This window comes from Ailuropoda melanoleuca, chromosome 12 (genome assembly GCF_002007445.2).
Source record: "Ailuropoda melanoleuca isolate Jingjing chromosome 12, ASM200744v2, whole genome shotgun sequence".
In the NCBI taxonomy this organism is placed as follows: domain Eukaryota; kingdom Metazoa; phylum Chordata; class Mammalia; order Carnivora; family Ursidae; genus Ailuropoda; species Ailuropoda melanoleuca.
Genome location: NC_048229.1, coordinates 63,693,842 through 63,710,568, shown reverse-complemented (window position 1 = coordinate 63,710,568; position 16,727 = coordinate 63,693,842). Strand labels below are relative to the sequence as shown.

The window sequence follows — 16,727 nt, the reverse complement described above, 5'->3', positions numbered from 1 at the left end:
ACCCCAGGATCGTGACCTGAGCTGAAGGCAGATGCTTAACTGATTGAGTCACCCAGGCACCCCCCAGTATTTTATTCTTTATAATGCTGTTATAAATGGAATTATTTTAATTTCCTTTTTTCATTGTTCAGTGTTAGTGTATAGAAAAACAACTGCTTTTCAGGTGTTGATTTTGTATTCCTTCAACTTTGCTGAATTTGTTTATTCTAATAGCACTTTTGTGGAATCTTTAGGGTTTTCTACATATAAGATCATGTCATCTGTGGACAGAGATAGTTTTACCTATTCTTTTCCAATTTGGATGCCTTTTATTTTTCTGGTTTAATTGCTTTGGCTAGAACTTTTTTTTTTAAGATTTTATTTATTTATTTGATAGAGCACAAGTAGGCAGAGTGGCAGGCAGAGGGAGAGGGAGAAGCAGGCTCCCCGCTGAGCAGGGAGCTTGATGTGGGGCTCGATCCCAGGACCCTAGGATCATGACCTGAGCCGAAGGCAGCCACTTAACCAACTGAGCCACCCAAGAGTCTCTGGCTAGAACTTCTAATACTCTGTTGAATAGAGTAGTAAACACAGGCATCTTTGTCTTATTCCTTTTTTTTTTTTTTTAAGATTTTGTTTATTTATTTGATAGAGACAGCCAGTGAGAGAGGGAACACAAGCAGGGGGAGTGGGAGAGGAAGAAGCAGGCTCCCAGTGGAGGAGCCTGATGTGGGGCTCGATCCCAGAACTCCAGGATCACGCCCTGAGCCGAAAGCAGATGCTTAACAACTGAGCCACCCAGGCACCCCAATGTCTTATTCCTGATCTTAGGAAAAGTTTTTCAGTCTTTCACCATTGGGTATGATGTTAGCTGTGGGCTTATCATAATTTGGCTTTTATTATGTTGAGACAGTGTCTTTTATTCCTACTTTGTTGAGTATGACTTAGATGTAACTTAACATACCATATAATTCCCCCACTTAAAGTGTACAATTCAGTGCTTTTTTAGTATATTCATGGGGTCCTTGTAGCTTTTTTACCCTCTGCTTATCTCAGACTGGTTGGATAATAGTTTTCAAGTGCATGAAGACTTGCTGGAAGGGAGGAGGGTGTGTGTTTTTGTAACTTTAGAACATCATACTTTTGGAAAAAGTTGGGACTCATTTCTTTTGAACACTGACTCAACTGCAACTTCATATGAATATGCAACTTAGGTTCCTTTGGGGTTGCTCCCTGTGTCATTGACACCTGCAGGTGTCATGGCACCCAAGTTTGGGATTGGATCTCCTCTGGGTACTCTACCCTTAGCTCATCCACTTGGATTCACAACTTGACCCTAGGATTTATGTAAAGACTCCCAGGCCATCCACTGGTAAACACTGTCCCACTATGGGGCAGAGAGTTTATAGGAAGGTGTTGAGGGCTAGCTGCTGGAGGTGGAAACGGCTTCCCCAGTGCAGAAGCTAAGCAACTTGTGTTTGAGTGCGTATGCCTTAGTAGTTCCTCATTCCCATGAAAATTTATGGAATTAGATCCCTGTTGCTGATGGCCAAGCTCCTTGAGCTTCCCTATTTTCATTAACCTTAAGTGGTTAAGGGTCATCCAGGAAACATGCGCTCTAAACACAAACCCTCATCTTAGTGTCAGGAAACCTCCAGGGATGAGATCACATGTGGTATGGGGCAGAGACTCAGGCCCCTCCAAACAGGGCAGGATGAATGGGCTGACATCCAAGTCAGGGAAACCCCTGGCTGTGTTGTACATGATTATGTTGATTGATGACTGCAGAGCAGTTGAGATTGTTTGCTGCTTGGTCAGCTGAGGCATTAAGAGAATGGAGACCAGCTTTTGGCAGCCTCTACCATGTGAAGTAAGGAAGCTGATTATTTGGGCTGCTGTTTTTCTGGTAAAAAGTACACATTTTAATCTAATGGGAATCCTGCCAGCAGGCTTACACTCCTTCTGCTCCTGATGCTGCTTCAAGGTCCATTTTTGGCAGGAGGTCTCAGGCAGTTTGAGGGTCTCAGTCCTTTGAGTCTTCCAAGTCCCTCTTTGAAGTGCTATTCCTTTTCCTTCTCTCCTCTTTCCCCTAACTCCTGCAGGCCAAGTTATCAGGGTCATGTGTTGGTCACTGTCTTCCTGGTTCCTGCAGGCATGATAGCGTAGCTGGTTTCAGAGGAAGATGTGTGGGTCAGAGCCTTCCTTCCCTGCCTGACTTGGATGGTAGAGGCTGCTCCCCCCAAAACACAGTAGCACAGCCAGCTAGAGAAGGGCAACGGGGCATTTACTGTAGATGAAGGACTTGGAGAGGCAGGAGCACCATGTTGTGGGAACTCAGGTAGTGTTAGGAAGCATGTACATAGGTGCATGGAGCATGTCGGGGGGAAAAGAAAGAAGTAATCCAAGATGGGGAAACGTATGTGGAAGTGTTCCTTGTAGAATCATTTACAACAGGGAATAATTGGAATGTAAATATGCAGCCACTTGGAAATGGTCAAAAGAAGGCAATCCTATGTAATTGCTTTAAAAAATATTTTTGTGTGGAGGTGCCTGGGTGGCTCATTTGGTTAAGCGTGTCTGCCTTCAGCTCATGTGATGATCCCAGGGTCCTGGGATCAAGTCCTGTATCTGGCTCCCTGCTCTGCTGGGAGTCAGCTTCTCCCTCTCCCTCTACCCCTCCCCTGATTATGCTCTCTCTTTCTTGTCAAGTAAATAAATAAAATCTTTAAAAAAATTTTTTAAATGTGTGTATGGTAAAATATACATACCATAAAATTGACCATTTTCTTTTTTTTTTTTTTTTAAGATTTTATTTATTTATTTGACAGAGAGAGACAGACAGCCAGCAAGAGAGGGAACACAAGCAGGGGGAGTGGGAGAGGAAGAAGCAGGCTCCCAGGTGAGGAGCCTGATGTGGGTCTCCATCCCAGGACTCTGGGATCACTCCCTGAGCCGAAGGCAGATGCTTAACGACTGAGCCACCCAGGCGCCCCAAAATTGACCATTTTCACCATCTTGAAGTATAAGTTCAGTGGCCTTAAGTATATTTAATTGTTATACAACCATAAAGTTATACCGCAGCTCTCTTGGTTGGTGTTTTTAGTATTCTGAGCTTTCAGCTACCTTTTAGCACTCATAGGTGGTTAATATCAGGCATCATGTGTGGGTTTCTCCTGTTTTACTCTTAGAAGGTGATGACCTATTTCTCTATTTCAGTTCTTGGGGAAATACCTCACTATTTCTTTGCATACTACAAACAGACTAAAAACCCTGTTCATTTCCTTTTCTGGCCTGCATGCTTATGAATGCCACTGAGACATCTTTGACAGAGTTGCGCAGCATAGGCCCCACTTTGCTGTGGATGGCTTAGTTGTTTAGGTACCTGGGTGGGAGGAGTGGGGCAGAGGAGTCTTAGGGGCCTAAAGACACCCTGCCTCAACACTGGATGATCAGGGAGGCCAGTGGTGAATGTATGGGGCAAGGGTAATGAGTTTGGAGATACCCAGAGAAGAAGCCCTGTGTGAGGGGTCTTGATAATTCTGTGGAGATCCAGCCTGTCTGTACTTTTTCCATGTCTTGGTCCTTGCTGAAGAGTGGCTTGTCCCTTTGGCCTTGATCTTGAGTTGTTCTGCCAAGCACTACCTAGGATTCAACTACATACTTCAGGTACTTCTTGAGGATAGATTCCACTGCCTTAGCTGGAGCCAGAAACCAAGCGACTGGAAGCAGTGATTTCAGGAAACTTTCATCTGAAACTGAAGTTCCTGGTTACAGACACCTCTTGTTTCTCCAGCTACTTAGGACATTGAGATGATTTTCATTAGAAAATCAAAATGTGAAGGCTCTCAAGAATCACTAGCGTGTTAAGAATCTCTATATTCATTTCTTTTCCTGTTTTCCTTTTACCAAGAAATATTTTAGAAAGGAGATGCATAATCATTTGCTAACCACAATTTTTTTGTGTGTGATTTCTTGAAGGTACATGGGAATAGGACTCTCAGCTCAAGGCGTCAACATGAACAGACTTCCTGGTGAGTCACTGGTTAAGAGAATATTTGTTCTGCTCTTCTGATCCATTCTATGACAAGAATCATGGTGGCAGCCAAGACGCTGAAGAGAATTTTGCTGACTACCTTACCTAAAGCCAGGACATTGGGTGGAAGATCTTAAAATGTGGCCTTGGCTGGGATGGCATGGGCTTCCATTCCAAAAAATTAATTGGAATGTGAGCTGTTTGCAGTCAAAACCAACCAGAGTTTGCTCTTAGTGGGGATATGCCTTAGTAGCCCTTACTCCCATTGGCCTTTGACCAGCCCGGGACTCTGGCATATATTGAGCAGAAGGCTGCTGCCAACTCTTGCTTCTTTGTTACCTGACCATTATTAATAATCAGAATCTTTAAGTGGCCTCCCACTTGGAAGATGGTTGAGGCAATTTTTTAATAAATAGGAAGTGTGGGAGACTTGGGTTGGCAGTCAGCAACGTCAGATTTGTGAAATGCTCTGGGCCCTGCAGATGGTCCTCTGCTACTACCCAGGCACCCTTTCAGCCGCTTTCTGCCCAGTGGCTCATGCCCAGTCTTGGGCTGTGTACAGTTGAAGGGATAAAAACCTCCAGGAGAAGCTGGTGGGTTCCAGAAGATAGTCCTAAGTCCCTTTGTTCCTTCAATGGCCTAAGTGACATCGTGCAAGCTGCTCTGGCACTGTCATGAAGGCAGGCAACGTCCCTGTGTTTTTGTCCTGGCTCCTCTACTTTTTGTGCCTCAGACATGTAACAGGGTTTTTCCAAAGGGAGAGCAGCACTTAAACATTGCATCTTTTCCATCTATGCTTAATATCAGTCACAGATTTTTTTTTTCTAATTGACTAATTTCAAGTACTTGATATCTAGACTTGCTCAGGGTTCAGTTAATTGTCAGGAGTCTGAAATTTTTCAGCTTTGGTCTGACTGAAAACTGGCTTTTAGTTATTAATCAGGATGTGTGTGGCTTGTTTGGCCTCTTTGTGTAGCATGTGGCTGTGATCTTTTTTTTTTAAGATTTTATTTATTTATTCATTTATTTATTTATTTGAGAGAGAGAGAATATGCCCACAAGCAGGGAGAAGGGACAGAGGGGGAAGAAGAGGGACAAAGGGCTTGATTTCAAAACCTGAGATCATGACCTGATCTGAAATCAAGAGTCGGCAACTTAACAGACTGAGCCACCCGGGTGCCCCTTAATCTTTTTCTTACTCCAAATGTGCTCTTGGAACTTTTGCACAGCTTTGGTGGCAGGGAAAAGAGACTTATTATACAGAAGTAACTATTATAATCTGTTATTAACTGTCACTTCAAGCAACCCTGAACATTGGTTAAATGAATTTTTGTTAATCCACAGCATAGTATTCTTATGCAGCCATTAAGAGAATGAGGAGGTTTTTTAGGTACTGATTTGGAGTTATCTCTAGAATATATTGTTACATAGAAAATATAAGGCATAGAACACTGTATATAATACGCTACCAAATGTGCAAAAATATAAAAGGCAAAATGAACATATCTGTACCTGCTTGTACACGCATTGAATATTTTTGGAAAACTACAGAAAAACTTGTAGTATCAGCTATTCCTTGGGAAAGGACAGGGTGGCTAGGAATAGGACTAGGAAGGAAATCTTTCAAAGTTTTCACATTTTCTTTCTTGTGAATATATTACTTGTTTAAAAAGTATAAATCGAATTAAAACAAAATAAAAGCAAATGTCTTTGTATCAAGGAGTCCTCCTCACATCTGTCTTTCAGGTGGATTTGGAAATAGCCTATTACCATGTGCTAGGCTTGGTATTCTAAGTTCCACATGCTCATCCTTCTTTAGTAAGAACTGTTTTTCGCATGGCTCGTTTGGTTTGAGATCCGTGGAGTGGAGCAGATGAGGGGGGAGGGGGAGGTTCAAGGTCTACCTGGGCTGATCTGAATCTCTTTGAGATGGAGCCATGTGGAGCTGGCCAGATCTGTTTGCCTCCTTCATAAGATGGGGTTTTTGACCCCTTTTGGGCCAGTTGGAGGCCAGCTGCTGGTCATGTGCTTTGATGTTGTGAATGTAACACTGTAGGGAAGTCCATTTAGGGTCCTTGTGTAGTCAGACCCTGTCCAGGCCCAGGGTGTGGGCCCATAGGAGAAAGGGCTCGGAGACAGTGGATGAGGTGTTAGTCCCCACACTAACATATCAGGAGAGTTGGCATCTTTTTTTTTTTACATCCTGAGTGGTACGTCTCTTGTTTGGCAGGAGAAAGGGACCTCTGTGGGTATTATGCCTGTTTTCATTTCACTCTGCCTGCCAGCTCTGAGGGCTTTCCTTCCTGCCATATCTGATAATCTCCCTGATTATTCTTTAAGGTAGAAAGTAGGAATCAGATTGCAGCTAGATAGGGATTCTCCCTAGGAAGGTTGGATGCCTCTGGCTTTCCCAGGATATGGGGCTGGGCTGAATGGCTGGGAAGACCTAGCACAGGACAGATGTAGGGGTCATGGGAGACATTCCTCTTAGGAATGATGATGGGCCTGTTACTGTTCATCCCAGTGCTAGATTTGGAAGATCAGAATCTTCCCCTTTAGCACTTTCCATTTCCTGGGGTTGCTTTTTTTGGGTGTGTGTGTGTGTGTGTGTGTGTGTGTGTGTTTTGGGGGGTGTTAATGAGCATACATTCTCCAAAACTGAAAGTATCATTCATAAACAGTTGGACCTGAAGCTACTAGCACTGGGGTCATGAGATGGAAGATGACAGTAGCTAAAGCCTTCCTGGCTGTTGCTTCTGATTTCCAAGAGACCCTTGGTTGTGATGAAGGCTATTGGGACTGTTTGATATAGGGTTGGTGGGAGGTGAGTGATGATGGTCTAGGCTTGGTCTAGAATTTGAGACTTTGGTGTTAACTTCAGATGAGATGTTTGAGCGTTGATGTATCTTCTTGATCCTGTTGTGTTTGATGGGGAGTGGTGGTTGGGGTAGTTACTGTGGCTTCACAGGATGTTTCAACCTGGTGTTGAGAGACATATAGGAGTTTGCCAGGTGGGTCTGGGTGGTGGTATAATAAGGCCTGTGAGTAGATCTATAAGTTGTCTAGTTTGATGGGATGGTTTCCTGGGGACAGTCAGGATGACCCAGTTGAAGGAAGAGTCTTATGTTCCATGTCAAGGGTCCTGGACTTATTTATTTAAGCAGTGAGGATTGCAGGAGTGTTTTGAACATAGGCAAAATGTGATCAGATTTGCTAATAAGTAACTAGTTCAAGAGTGAACTAGTTAGTGTAGAGGAGGCCTTCCAGAGGGGTGGAGGCTAAGCTGGGCTGCCTGGGCAGTAAGAATTGTAAGAGCTTAGGTGTGTGATGGAACTTCAGGAGGTGGTAGATTTTGGTTAAAAAAAGGACTCCCTTTCCTTATTCTGAAATATTTAACTGGAAGGATTTAATCATAAGTGGACAGTTATATTTATAAATGACTTATGGGTGTGTATTGAGATAACTCAGTGTATCTTGTTTAGTTGAGAAGAATCCTACTAGGTCATTGGGAGGGGTTCCTTATTTTCATGGCTATATATGTAGATTACTTTTGATTTGTAAGTTTAGAAAAATTTATCAGCAAATCTATCAGAGCCAGTTGGTCTTATGGGGAGGACATTTTTTGAAGACTTTCCCTTTCTGTCTTGTTAGCTTGTCCAAGCAACTTCTTTCTTGTGGCATCACTTTCAGTATATTCTGCTTTGGCCATCTGATTCTCTTATAGGAAAATGGCTATGATTCGTATTATCAAAACCTATAAAAGGGGGTTCTGGCTGGCTCAGTTAGTAGAGCACATGACTCGATCTTGGGTCATGAGTTCAAGCCTCATGTGTGGTGTAGAGACTACTTAAATAAAACTTCTTTAAAGATTTATTTGTTTACTTGAGAGAGAGAGAGAGAGAGAGTGCATGCAGGGGGAGGGGCAGAAGAAGAGGGAGTGGGAGAGAGTCTTAAACAGACTCTCTGCTGAGCAGACCATAAGATTACCCCTTTAAAGTGTGCATTTCAGTGGTTTTAGTGTAGTCACAGAGTTGTGCTACCATCACCTCTGTCTAGTTCTAGAACATTTTCATCACCGCAAAGAGAAACCCCATACCCATTAGCAGTCATTCCCTGATTCTCCTTCCCTGTAGCCCCTGAAAACCACTAATCTACTTTCTGTCTCCATGGATTTTCTTATTTTGGACATTTCATATCAGTGGAGTCCTATAACAGGTGGCCTTTTGTATATGGGTTCTTTCACTTAGCATACGTTCTTGAGGTTCATCTAAGTTGTAGTGTGTATCAGAACTTCATTCCTTCCTATGGCCAAATATTATTCTGTTATATGGATATATCACATTTTGCTTATCCATGTGTCTGTTGGTGAATATTTGGATTGTTTCTACTTTTTGGCTGTTACGATTTATGCTATAAACACTTGTGTACAAGTTTTTGTGTGGACGTATGTTTAATTTCATTTGATCGTATACCTAGGAGTGGAATTGCTGGGTCATGTGATAACAACTTTTATTTAGGGTTTTGATCCATTTAATTTTTATTTATGGTGTGAGGTAGGATTCAACTTCATTCGTTTGCATGTGGCTATCCAAATTTCCTAGCATCAGTTGTTGAAAAGACTGTTCTTTCCTTACTGAATGATCTTGGTACCTTTGTTGAAAAATCATTTCAGCCAGAAATGTATGGATTTTTTTTCTGGATTCTCAGTTCTATTCCATTGATTTGTATATTTCTCCTTGCCTATACCATACTGTCTTGATTACTGTTGCTTTGTAGTAAGTTTTGAAATCGGCAAGTACGAGTCCTTCAACTTTTTTCTTCTGTTTCAGGATTTTTCTGACTGTCCTGGTTTCCTTGCAATTCCGTATGAATTTTAGAATCAGCTTGTTAATTACTATAAAGAAATCAGCTGGGATTTTGATTGGATTGTACTGGATCTGTAAATCAGTTTGGGAAGTATTGCCATCCTAATAATGTTAAATCTTCCAACCCACGAATGTGAAACGTTTTTCCATTTGTTTAGATCTTTTATTTCCTTCAAAAATATTATTTGATTTTCAGATCACAAATTTTACATTTCTTTTGCTAAATTTATTCCTAAGTGTTTTATTCTTTTTGATATTACTGTGAATGGAATTGTTTTATTAATTTCATTTTTAGGTTGTTCATTGCAAGTGTATAAAAGATAATTTATTTTTGTATATTGATCTTGTGTTATAATCTTTTTGTATGAGCTAGATTCAGTTTGCTTATTTTGTTGAGGATTTTTCCTTCTACTTTAATTTCCTTTGCCCTTCTTTCCTTTGGTTTATTTCCCCCCCGTACTCTAAGTATAGGTTTGTCATTGTATTTTAATTTTCTCGCTAATAAAGATAGATGTTTATTGTTAGATATTTTTTCTAAGTACTACTTTACTTCTCGAGGATTTTTTTAAAAAGATTTTATTTATTTTTTTGAGAGAAAGATAGCAAGAGAGCAAGCAAAGATAGCAAGCGGTCCGAGGGGCAGAGGGAGAGGGAGAAGCCGACTCCCCGCTAAGCAGGGAGCCCTATGCTGCTGGATCCCAGGGCGTTGGGATCATGACCTGAGCCAAAGGCAGACACTTAAGCCACTGAGCCATCCATGCACCCCTCACAATTTTTTTTTAAATTAACTTATTTGAGAGAGAGGAGGGGGGAAGGGGCAGAAGGAGAGAGAGTCTTAAGCAGACCCCACACTGAGCATGGAGCCTAACATGAAGCTCAGTCTCACAACCCTGAGATCATGACCTGAGCTGAAACCAAGAGATGGGCACTTAACTGACTATACCACCTAGGCACACCCTCTTCTTACAAATTTGATATGCTGTTTTATTTATTTTTATTTTTTATTTTTTTTTAAGATTTTATTTATTTGATAGAGATAGAGACAGCCAGCGAGAGAGGGAACACAAGCAGGGGGAGTGGGAGAGGAAGAAGCAGGCTCATATCGGAGGAGCCTGATGTGGGGCTCGATCCCACAACGCTGGGATCACGCCCTGAGCCGAAGGCAGACACTTAACCGCTGTGCCACCCAGGTCTCCCCTGATATGCTGTTTTAGTTTGAGCTTTTCATTTTAAGATAGTTATTACATTCTTTATTCTAGATTTTCTTCCTAACCCAGGTTGTATTCAAGACAGTAGAGTGCTCTGTAATTTTCACATAATTGGGCACTATTTAATTATTTGTTTAATTGGCTGAGCCTGACCTCATTCCATCATGAGCAAGAATATGATGTGGTCTACCTTTTAAAAATTTTGCTTAATGCTGATTTATACTCCAGCACATCAGGTTTTGTGAAATATGCAGGTACAGAGTTTGTTCCCGATCTACAATGGAGTTTTCTATACACTTGTTTTTTCTTATTCATTTATATATCAGTCTATTTCGTGAATTTGATACCAGAGGGTAAAAGAAATTTTGAAAATAATGTCACCTGCAACCTTGTGCCTAAGGGCTGAAAGCTTCAGGTTGGAGGGTTTAAGCAGCTGTGGGCCTGATGGTTGGTGCTGGGTCAGGGAGACAGCGGGAAAGATGTTACAGGGAGCCACTGAGGGATTTAGGCAGGAGTGTGATCTGCCCAGATTGGAGGGGGCAGGGGCAGGAGCAGGTGCAAGGAGGCCAGTTAGGAGACTGTCTTAGTGGCCCAGAAGAGCATGGTGGAATCTTGGACTAGAGAGATGGGGAAGAGGACAGGCCCTGTGGGTGTAATTAATCTGGCTTGGTATCTTCTGAGTAGTGGGTGAACAGACCGCAAACTACTAGTGTTGTGCTTTCAGGATTTTGCTGATAATTTGTTTCAAGAATTCTTTTGTTAATAAAATGGCCTGGTGATAGCCATTTTAGATGCCGAGTCTCGCTATCATTCAGAGCAAGTAGAAGAGTGCAAATTGAGCAGCCCTTGTCTGAGTCAGTTTAAGAAAAAGGTAACTTAGGAAGTCCAGCCTTGGCCTACCCAGGTGCTGCTGTCAAGAAGTGCCTGGTCCTTGGCTCTTAGTCCTGCCTTTCATGAGTCCTTGGAAGAGAAGCTTATGAGGAAGGAGAGGCCCAAGTGTAGAACTGAAGCCCCTTTTCTTACAGTTCCTGATTTGGGTGAGTAAAACCAATAAGAACAGATGATGAACTTGAGAGAGCCTCCTCCCCTTTCTCTCTGAAGTAAGTACTTCTTGACTGTAGGAGATAACCTCTGTCTTACACACACACACACACACTCTCTCTCTCTCTCTCTCTCTCTCTCCCCCCCCCTCCCTGCCTTCCTTTCTCCTCTGCCCTGGGCTGCTTGTTTCTCTGGCTGCTTGCATCTTGTTCCTGATTAGAACCTAGAGTAGCTGAGTGAAGTAGGTGTGGAGGTGGTAGAGGCAGTTCTCTCTTTCTTTGAGGGGCCCAAATACTCTGTATAGCCTATGAATGGTTGACTATACTTTGCCAAGGCCTGAAAGTGCAGCTGAAGGGCAGCTGGTGAGCCATCCAGGCAATTACACAACTCACTTCTCTGTCTCTTCTCTGTCTTTGAGCAGGTCACACCTCCAGAAACCTCAGTGCTTTGTTTAAGGTCTCGCACACAGTGAACCTGCTTGCTCCAAACTAAGTTTATCTGACTGCAAAACCCAGAGTCTCTTGCTTTCCTTGTGTCCCCTGACAGTCGCCATTCACCCTAGCCCCCAGGTGGCACTCTTCAGAGTAATCTTCACTTTGTCCCTTTCCTCATCCCATGGTTCTGCCATTCCCCAAGTGTATCTTTAATCTGTCCCCCTTCTCTATCCTTACTGTCGTTGCCTCCCCATTGGGCTCTTTCCTTGGCCTCCTGATTAATCTCTCTACCTCAGGCCTCTGTTCTCCACTTCCAGTCCCTTGCCCATTTTGTGCTTCTGACCTCTCTGCCAGGGACGCAGACCTTTGAGTATCTTCTGCCCCCTCTGCCCTCCACACAGGCTGCACACCAGCATGTTTGTGAGGCCGCAGGTACGCTGCAGACATTCCCTGCTCTGCCCCTTGATAGATGCCCTTCTTGTTGTGGGGGTATCCTTCCAGCTTGTGTCCCCCTGTGCAATACTGCCTGACCCTTTTAACCCTGACCACATTTCTGTGAGGACACTTACCTCCCTGCCTCATGTGACTCCTTCATATTTACCCAGCAATATCCTCCCTGGGACTTGGACCACATCTTCTTATCACCACTCTCCCAGAGTGAGCACAAATGCACTTGGGCCATTCCTGCATCTTGCCTCAACACCATGGCTTCAGTAAGCCAAGTGTGGTTCTGGAACCAGTCTTGAGTCAGGTCTGTGCTGGCCTGCAGCCTGCCGATTGGCTGGGAGAAGCCTTTATTTGGAGCTTAGCTTCCCTAGTCTGCCCTAACTTTCGTGGCACTGATGGTGCACCGGGGCTCTGCTACCACCTTCTACCTATAAGAGGAGTGACTGTCCCCCCTTCTCTCTATGTTAGGGCTCAGTGTCGTTGAATCAGCTATGGGCTCACATTAGTCATGTGAGGAAACAGGTCTTTAGGCTTGTGGTCAGCTTGTGCCGCAGTATGTAGCTCAGTGGTTACAAGCATGGACTCTGGAGCCACATCGTCTGCATTTGCATCCTGGCCACTGTGTTACCTGAGGTAAGTTACTTAACTGCTCTGTGCCTCTCTTTCCCCCATCTGTACAATGGAAACAATACTAGTTTGTAACTCACATATGGAATGGTCATGAGAATTTAGCGAGTTCCTGTAAAGTGCTGAGGATAGTGCCTGATAAAAAAAAAAAAAAGTGTACATATATGTTAGCTTTTTTTTTTTTTTTAAAGATTTTATTTATTTATTCGACAGAGATCGAGACAGCCAGCGAGAGAGGGAACACAAGCAGGGGGAGTGGGAGAGGAAGAAGCAGGCTCATAGCGGAGGAGCCTGATGTGGGGCTCGATCCCATAATGCCAGGATCACGCCCTGAGCTGAAGGCAGACGCTTAACCGCTGTGCCACCCAGGCGCCCCTATATGTTAGCTTTTGTTATAATGGAGAAAAAATATTTTTTTCCTAACTGAGGAAGGAAGTACCTATACATTTCCAAATTCTTAAGTAAATAAGTAAGTAAGTAAATAAATAAATACAATTCTTTTATGAGTGTTTGTATATCAGAGTGGAGTTAGGTATAATCGAAGCTACATTTTCTTTCCAGTGCCTGTGTTTTCTGTGTTTGAGTAGCCATGTTAGTACATGTTAACTGAAGTTGAATTATGGAGGATGAAGATGGCATAGCAAACAAAGTCAGGATGTTGATGTTTTAAGTGTTTTCTTGTAGGTTTTCCTGTATGGCTCAGCAAGGACGTCTTTGCCTCTAGGGATGTCAGGAGTAGGGGGTAGCCACTCTCGGGGTCTCACTTGGTCCTGGGAGCAGACGATAACAGAGAATACCTTTGGTATGAGACTGGTGGTCAGACTTTCCCAGGGTTGTATGGGCATGTCTCAGCTTGCATGGTCAGAAGTTTTGATGTTGACTTTTTGTAAGATGTTTTTGGTCTCCATTAAATGTGAAACCAAGGACCACATGTGGTCCAAAATAAGAATGTCAGAATCCTTAGGCAAATGGCTTGAAAGCAGGGCAGGATAATCTACAGGCAGGTGAGTGCCTGCAGCCCGACCCTCCCATCTTGAATTGGCAGCAAGCAGCATGGGCTGCAATCCCTGGATTGAGAAGGCAGGGAGGAAGAGTCAGGGGCGTGGACAGAGAGAGGGTTTTGGGCTTCTCCTAATCTTGGGTGCTTTGAAGGGGTTGAGGATAAGACAGATCTTCCTTTTGTGCCTTGTACCTCAGAGAGGGCCAGGGAGACTCAGGCTGTGTTGATAGGTAGCCCTGTTTGCATCAGAACTGGGTAGCTGATAATTTCCTCCTTGCCATTTCTGTGCGGGAGGCAGCTGTTCTCTTGGTGTGGCTTATATTACCTTAATTACTACAACCCTTCGAAGGAGAACCCTTGAGGCATACTTACTTCATACTGTTGGAAAAGAAGCAGCTCCACAGCTGGGGTTTGGGAGCTGGGGGGGTACATACCTCCTGAAGCAGGTGGCATTTTGCAACTAGGCCCTGGTAGGGGGGTGGGAGGGTAGTAGGGGACTGTCTGCCTTGCTCCCACAGGATGGTCATGTTCAAGTGAACATCTTTTCCTCCCCCTAGAGCTTACCTTAACTAAGCCTACCCTGAACGGTCTGTTAGGAACATGCCCCCAGGAGCGTTTGTGTCCTGATCTCATGGCTGGGGCCTGCTTCTACTGGGTGTGACAGATTCTGCAAATAGCCGATATTTTACATTTGTACGTGCAATGGGAGAGAGGAAGAACAGATAGCAGAGATGAGGGCAGAACATGGGTGTTTACGTCAGGTTCATTAGCGCCGAGGCTAGCCCCTGTCAGTGTGGCACGCACTGACAATAACAGTTGTTCAGTATCCTTTCTTCCTGCCCTCATAACTTGTAGTGTAAGGTGTCTGTTCAGTGCACATACCAATAGCAGGTGGCTTTGCTCAGTGAATATCTTAAAGTTTACTGGCATGTAAGTGGATTTCCAGTACTCTGGAAATGCTCTTTGTCTATACCCACCAAGTAGGCACTGCTTCTGCCCCACTCCATGTAGTCTGAAGACCCTTGTTCCCCTAGCTGATGAGCCGCCTTCATGTCCACCTGTAAACACCACTGTCTTTGGATATCTTTCACCCCAGGATCTACAGGGCTTCACAGGAGTCTGCCAGGGGGCTGCTCAGTCCCTCCATGAATCCAGTTGGGTGAGTTGAGCCTTCAGGGCCCCACTGGGAATCTGGGTGTACCTCCTCCTAACCCTGGCAGAGCACCTGGCCTCAGCAACCCTGGCATGATTGTAGGCACCATACAAGCCTCCCAAGTGAGTGCCCGCACAGGGTGGTAAAGGGAAGAAGCCAACTGGTGATGGCCTTGCAGTTCAAGCCTATAAGGTGCCTCAAAGTAGCTTGTCTAGAAAAGGCAGGCAGTCAGGGGATTCTCTGAAGCCACTGGAGCAGCTGCTCAGGACCAGAGCTGTTGGAAGAATAGGTTGGGGTTTGTGTGCCTGGTGATGCCCGGCCCCTCACTGCCTTGCCTAGTCTGTTCTTTCTCTGTCTGAGATATCCTTGGGAAATGACCTGGCTGGGAGTGGAGGGGTAGATACCCAGGTTCCACTGGGAAGTCCAGAGCAGAGGGTGGTTTGACAGTTGGGGCCTAAGCGACAGGTAGCTCTTCAAAATCCCTGGTGGTTCCCATGGTAGTTAATGGTGCTGGTGCTGCTGCAGAGCTCGTTTCATGTAAGAGGCCCTCTGGTCCCGGGCTATTCCCCTCGAGCCAGCAGTGCCCTGGGCCCCGTGGCCAGCCAAGTCCTGGTCCTTTTCTGTGGGCCTCTTCCCTCAGCCACAGGGAGACCTGTATTACCATAACATATCAGGGCTGCTTGGCAGCCTTTTGAAGTGAGGCAACTCAGTCAGGCATGGAAATTATTATTCCTGGTCCTGGAGATTTCTTGTCTACAGTATCCTATTTTCTTCTTCTAAATACCAGCTCCCACCTCCATAGCAGAGATAAAAATTCTGGATTTAAGACTATTTTGCAGGACAAATTAAGTTTTTTGAGGTAAGAGGTTTCATCAACAGCAGAAGAGCTAGTTCTTTTTTCTTTTTTTTTTTAATGTGAAACTATCACTAATGGACTTGAAGGCTTTTATTATGACCATGCTTCAAAGAAGTAAGGGTGAACCCACTTAAAATAAATGGAAAGATAGAAAATCTCAGCTGAGAAATAGACAACATAAAGATTAAATAAATAAAAATTTTAGAAATAAAAATACATTTACAAGAATATAAAATTCACTGGATTATTTCAATAGTGGAATAGAGATGACAGAATAAAGACTCTGAAGTTGAATATAAATAAGAGAAATATGGAGCTGGTGACACAATACAATAAAAAAGTCCAACTTTTTTGTCATCAGGCTCTCAGAAGGTAAGGAGGAAGAGTGTGTTGATGGGGAAAAAAAAATAATGAGTAAAAACTTCAAGTTCTGGTGAAAGATGAATAAGAGATGCAAGGATATCAGAGATATAAAACTGAATAAGGTCAAAGCATTAGAAGGGCTAGTTCTGAAACCTGAGCTTGTCAGTCTGAAAACAGAGATTCTCAAGTGTCTAATGGTATGATTGGAGGCTGGGGCCACCTCAGGGTGGAGATGAGGGGGGACTAGTTACTGCTCAATCCCTTGCTTCCCTAATGCTGGGCTGGATTCTGTATCTCGGTGTCCTGGAAATACTGCACCACCATGCCTGGGCCTTCTTTGGGGAAGGGTTTTGCACATGCCCATCTCTCGGAATCTGGCAGTGTGTGCAAAGTCACAGGCTCCTACACTACCAGGGGTCACCCATCCATTGACTTTCCCCAGAGGTTCAAAAGGAGCTCAGTGGAGACAAGGAAAAGGCAAACCCAACTCTAGAGGAGAGATACCAAGGCCTCGGAGCTGAGGTTGCCCTTTAGTTTTGTGGGACAGTGCCACCCCTTTCCTTAGCCTGATTCAGCATGGATGACAGACCCAGTCTGTCCTATGGGAGCTTGAGGTGTAGGCGGGTAGCTCTGTTAGATATGGCAGATGCTACTTGAGCCATGTCCTAGCCAGACCTAGCTAGACTCCTTCTGGCTTTCCCGTGCGTCCCCTGGCCATCCG

At 44.1% G+C, this 16,727-nt stretch overlaps 1 protein-coding gene across 1 annotated transcript in view; it reads left to right on the top strand.

Moving 5' to 3' along the window:
* RANBP10 (RAN binding protein 10) overlaps positions 1-16,727 on the top strand; it is a 66,135-nt gene that overhangs the window by 19,997 nt on the left and 29,411 nt on the right. The window contains exon 3 of the mRNA XM_002918424.4: positions 3,958-4,010. Coding sequence (XP_002918470.1) covers positions 3,958-4,010 — 53 coding nt within the window. The remainder of the gene's footprint in view (positions 1-3,957; positions 4,011-16,727) is intronic.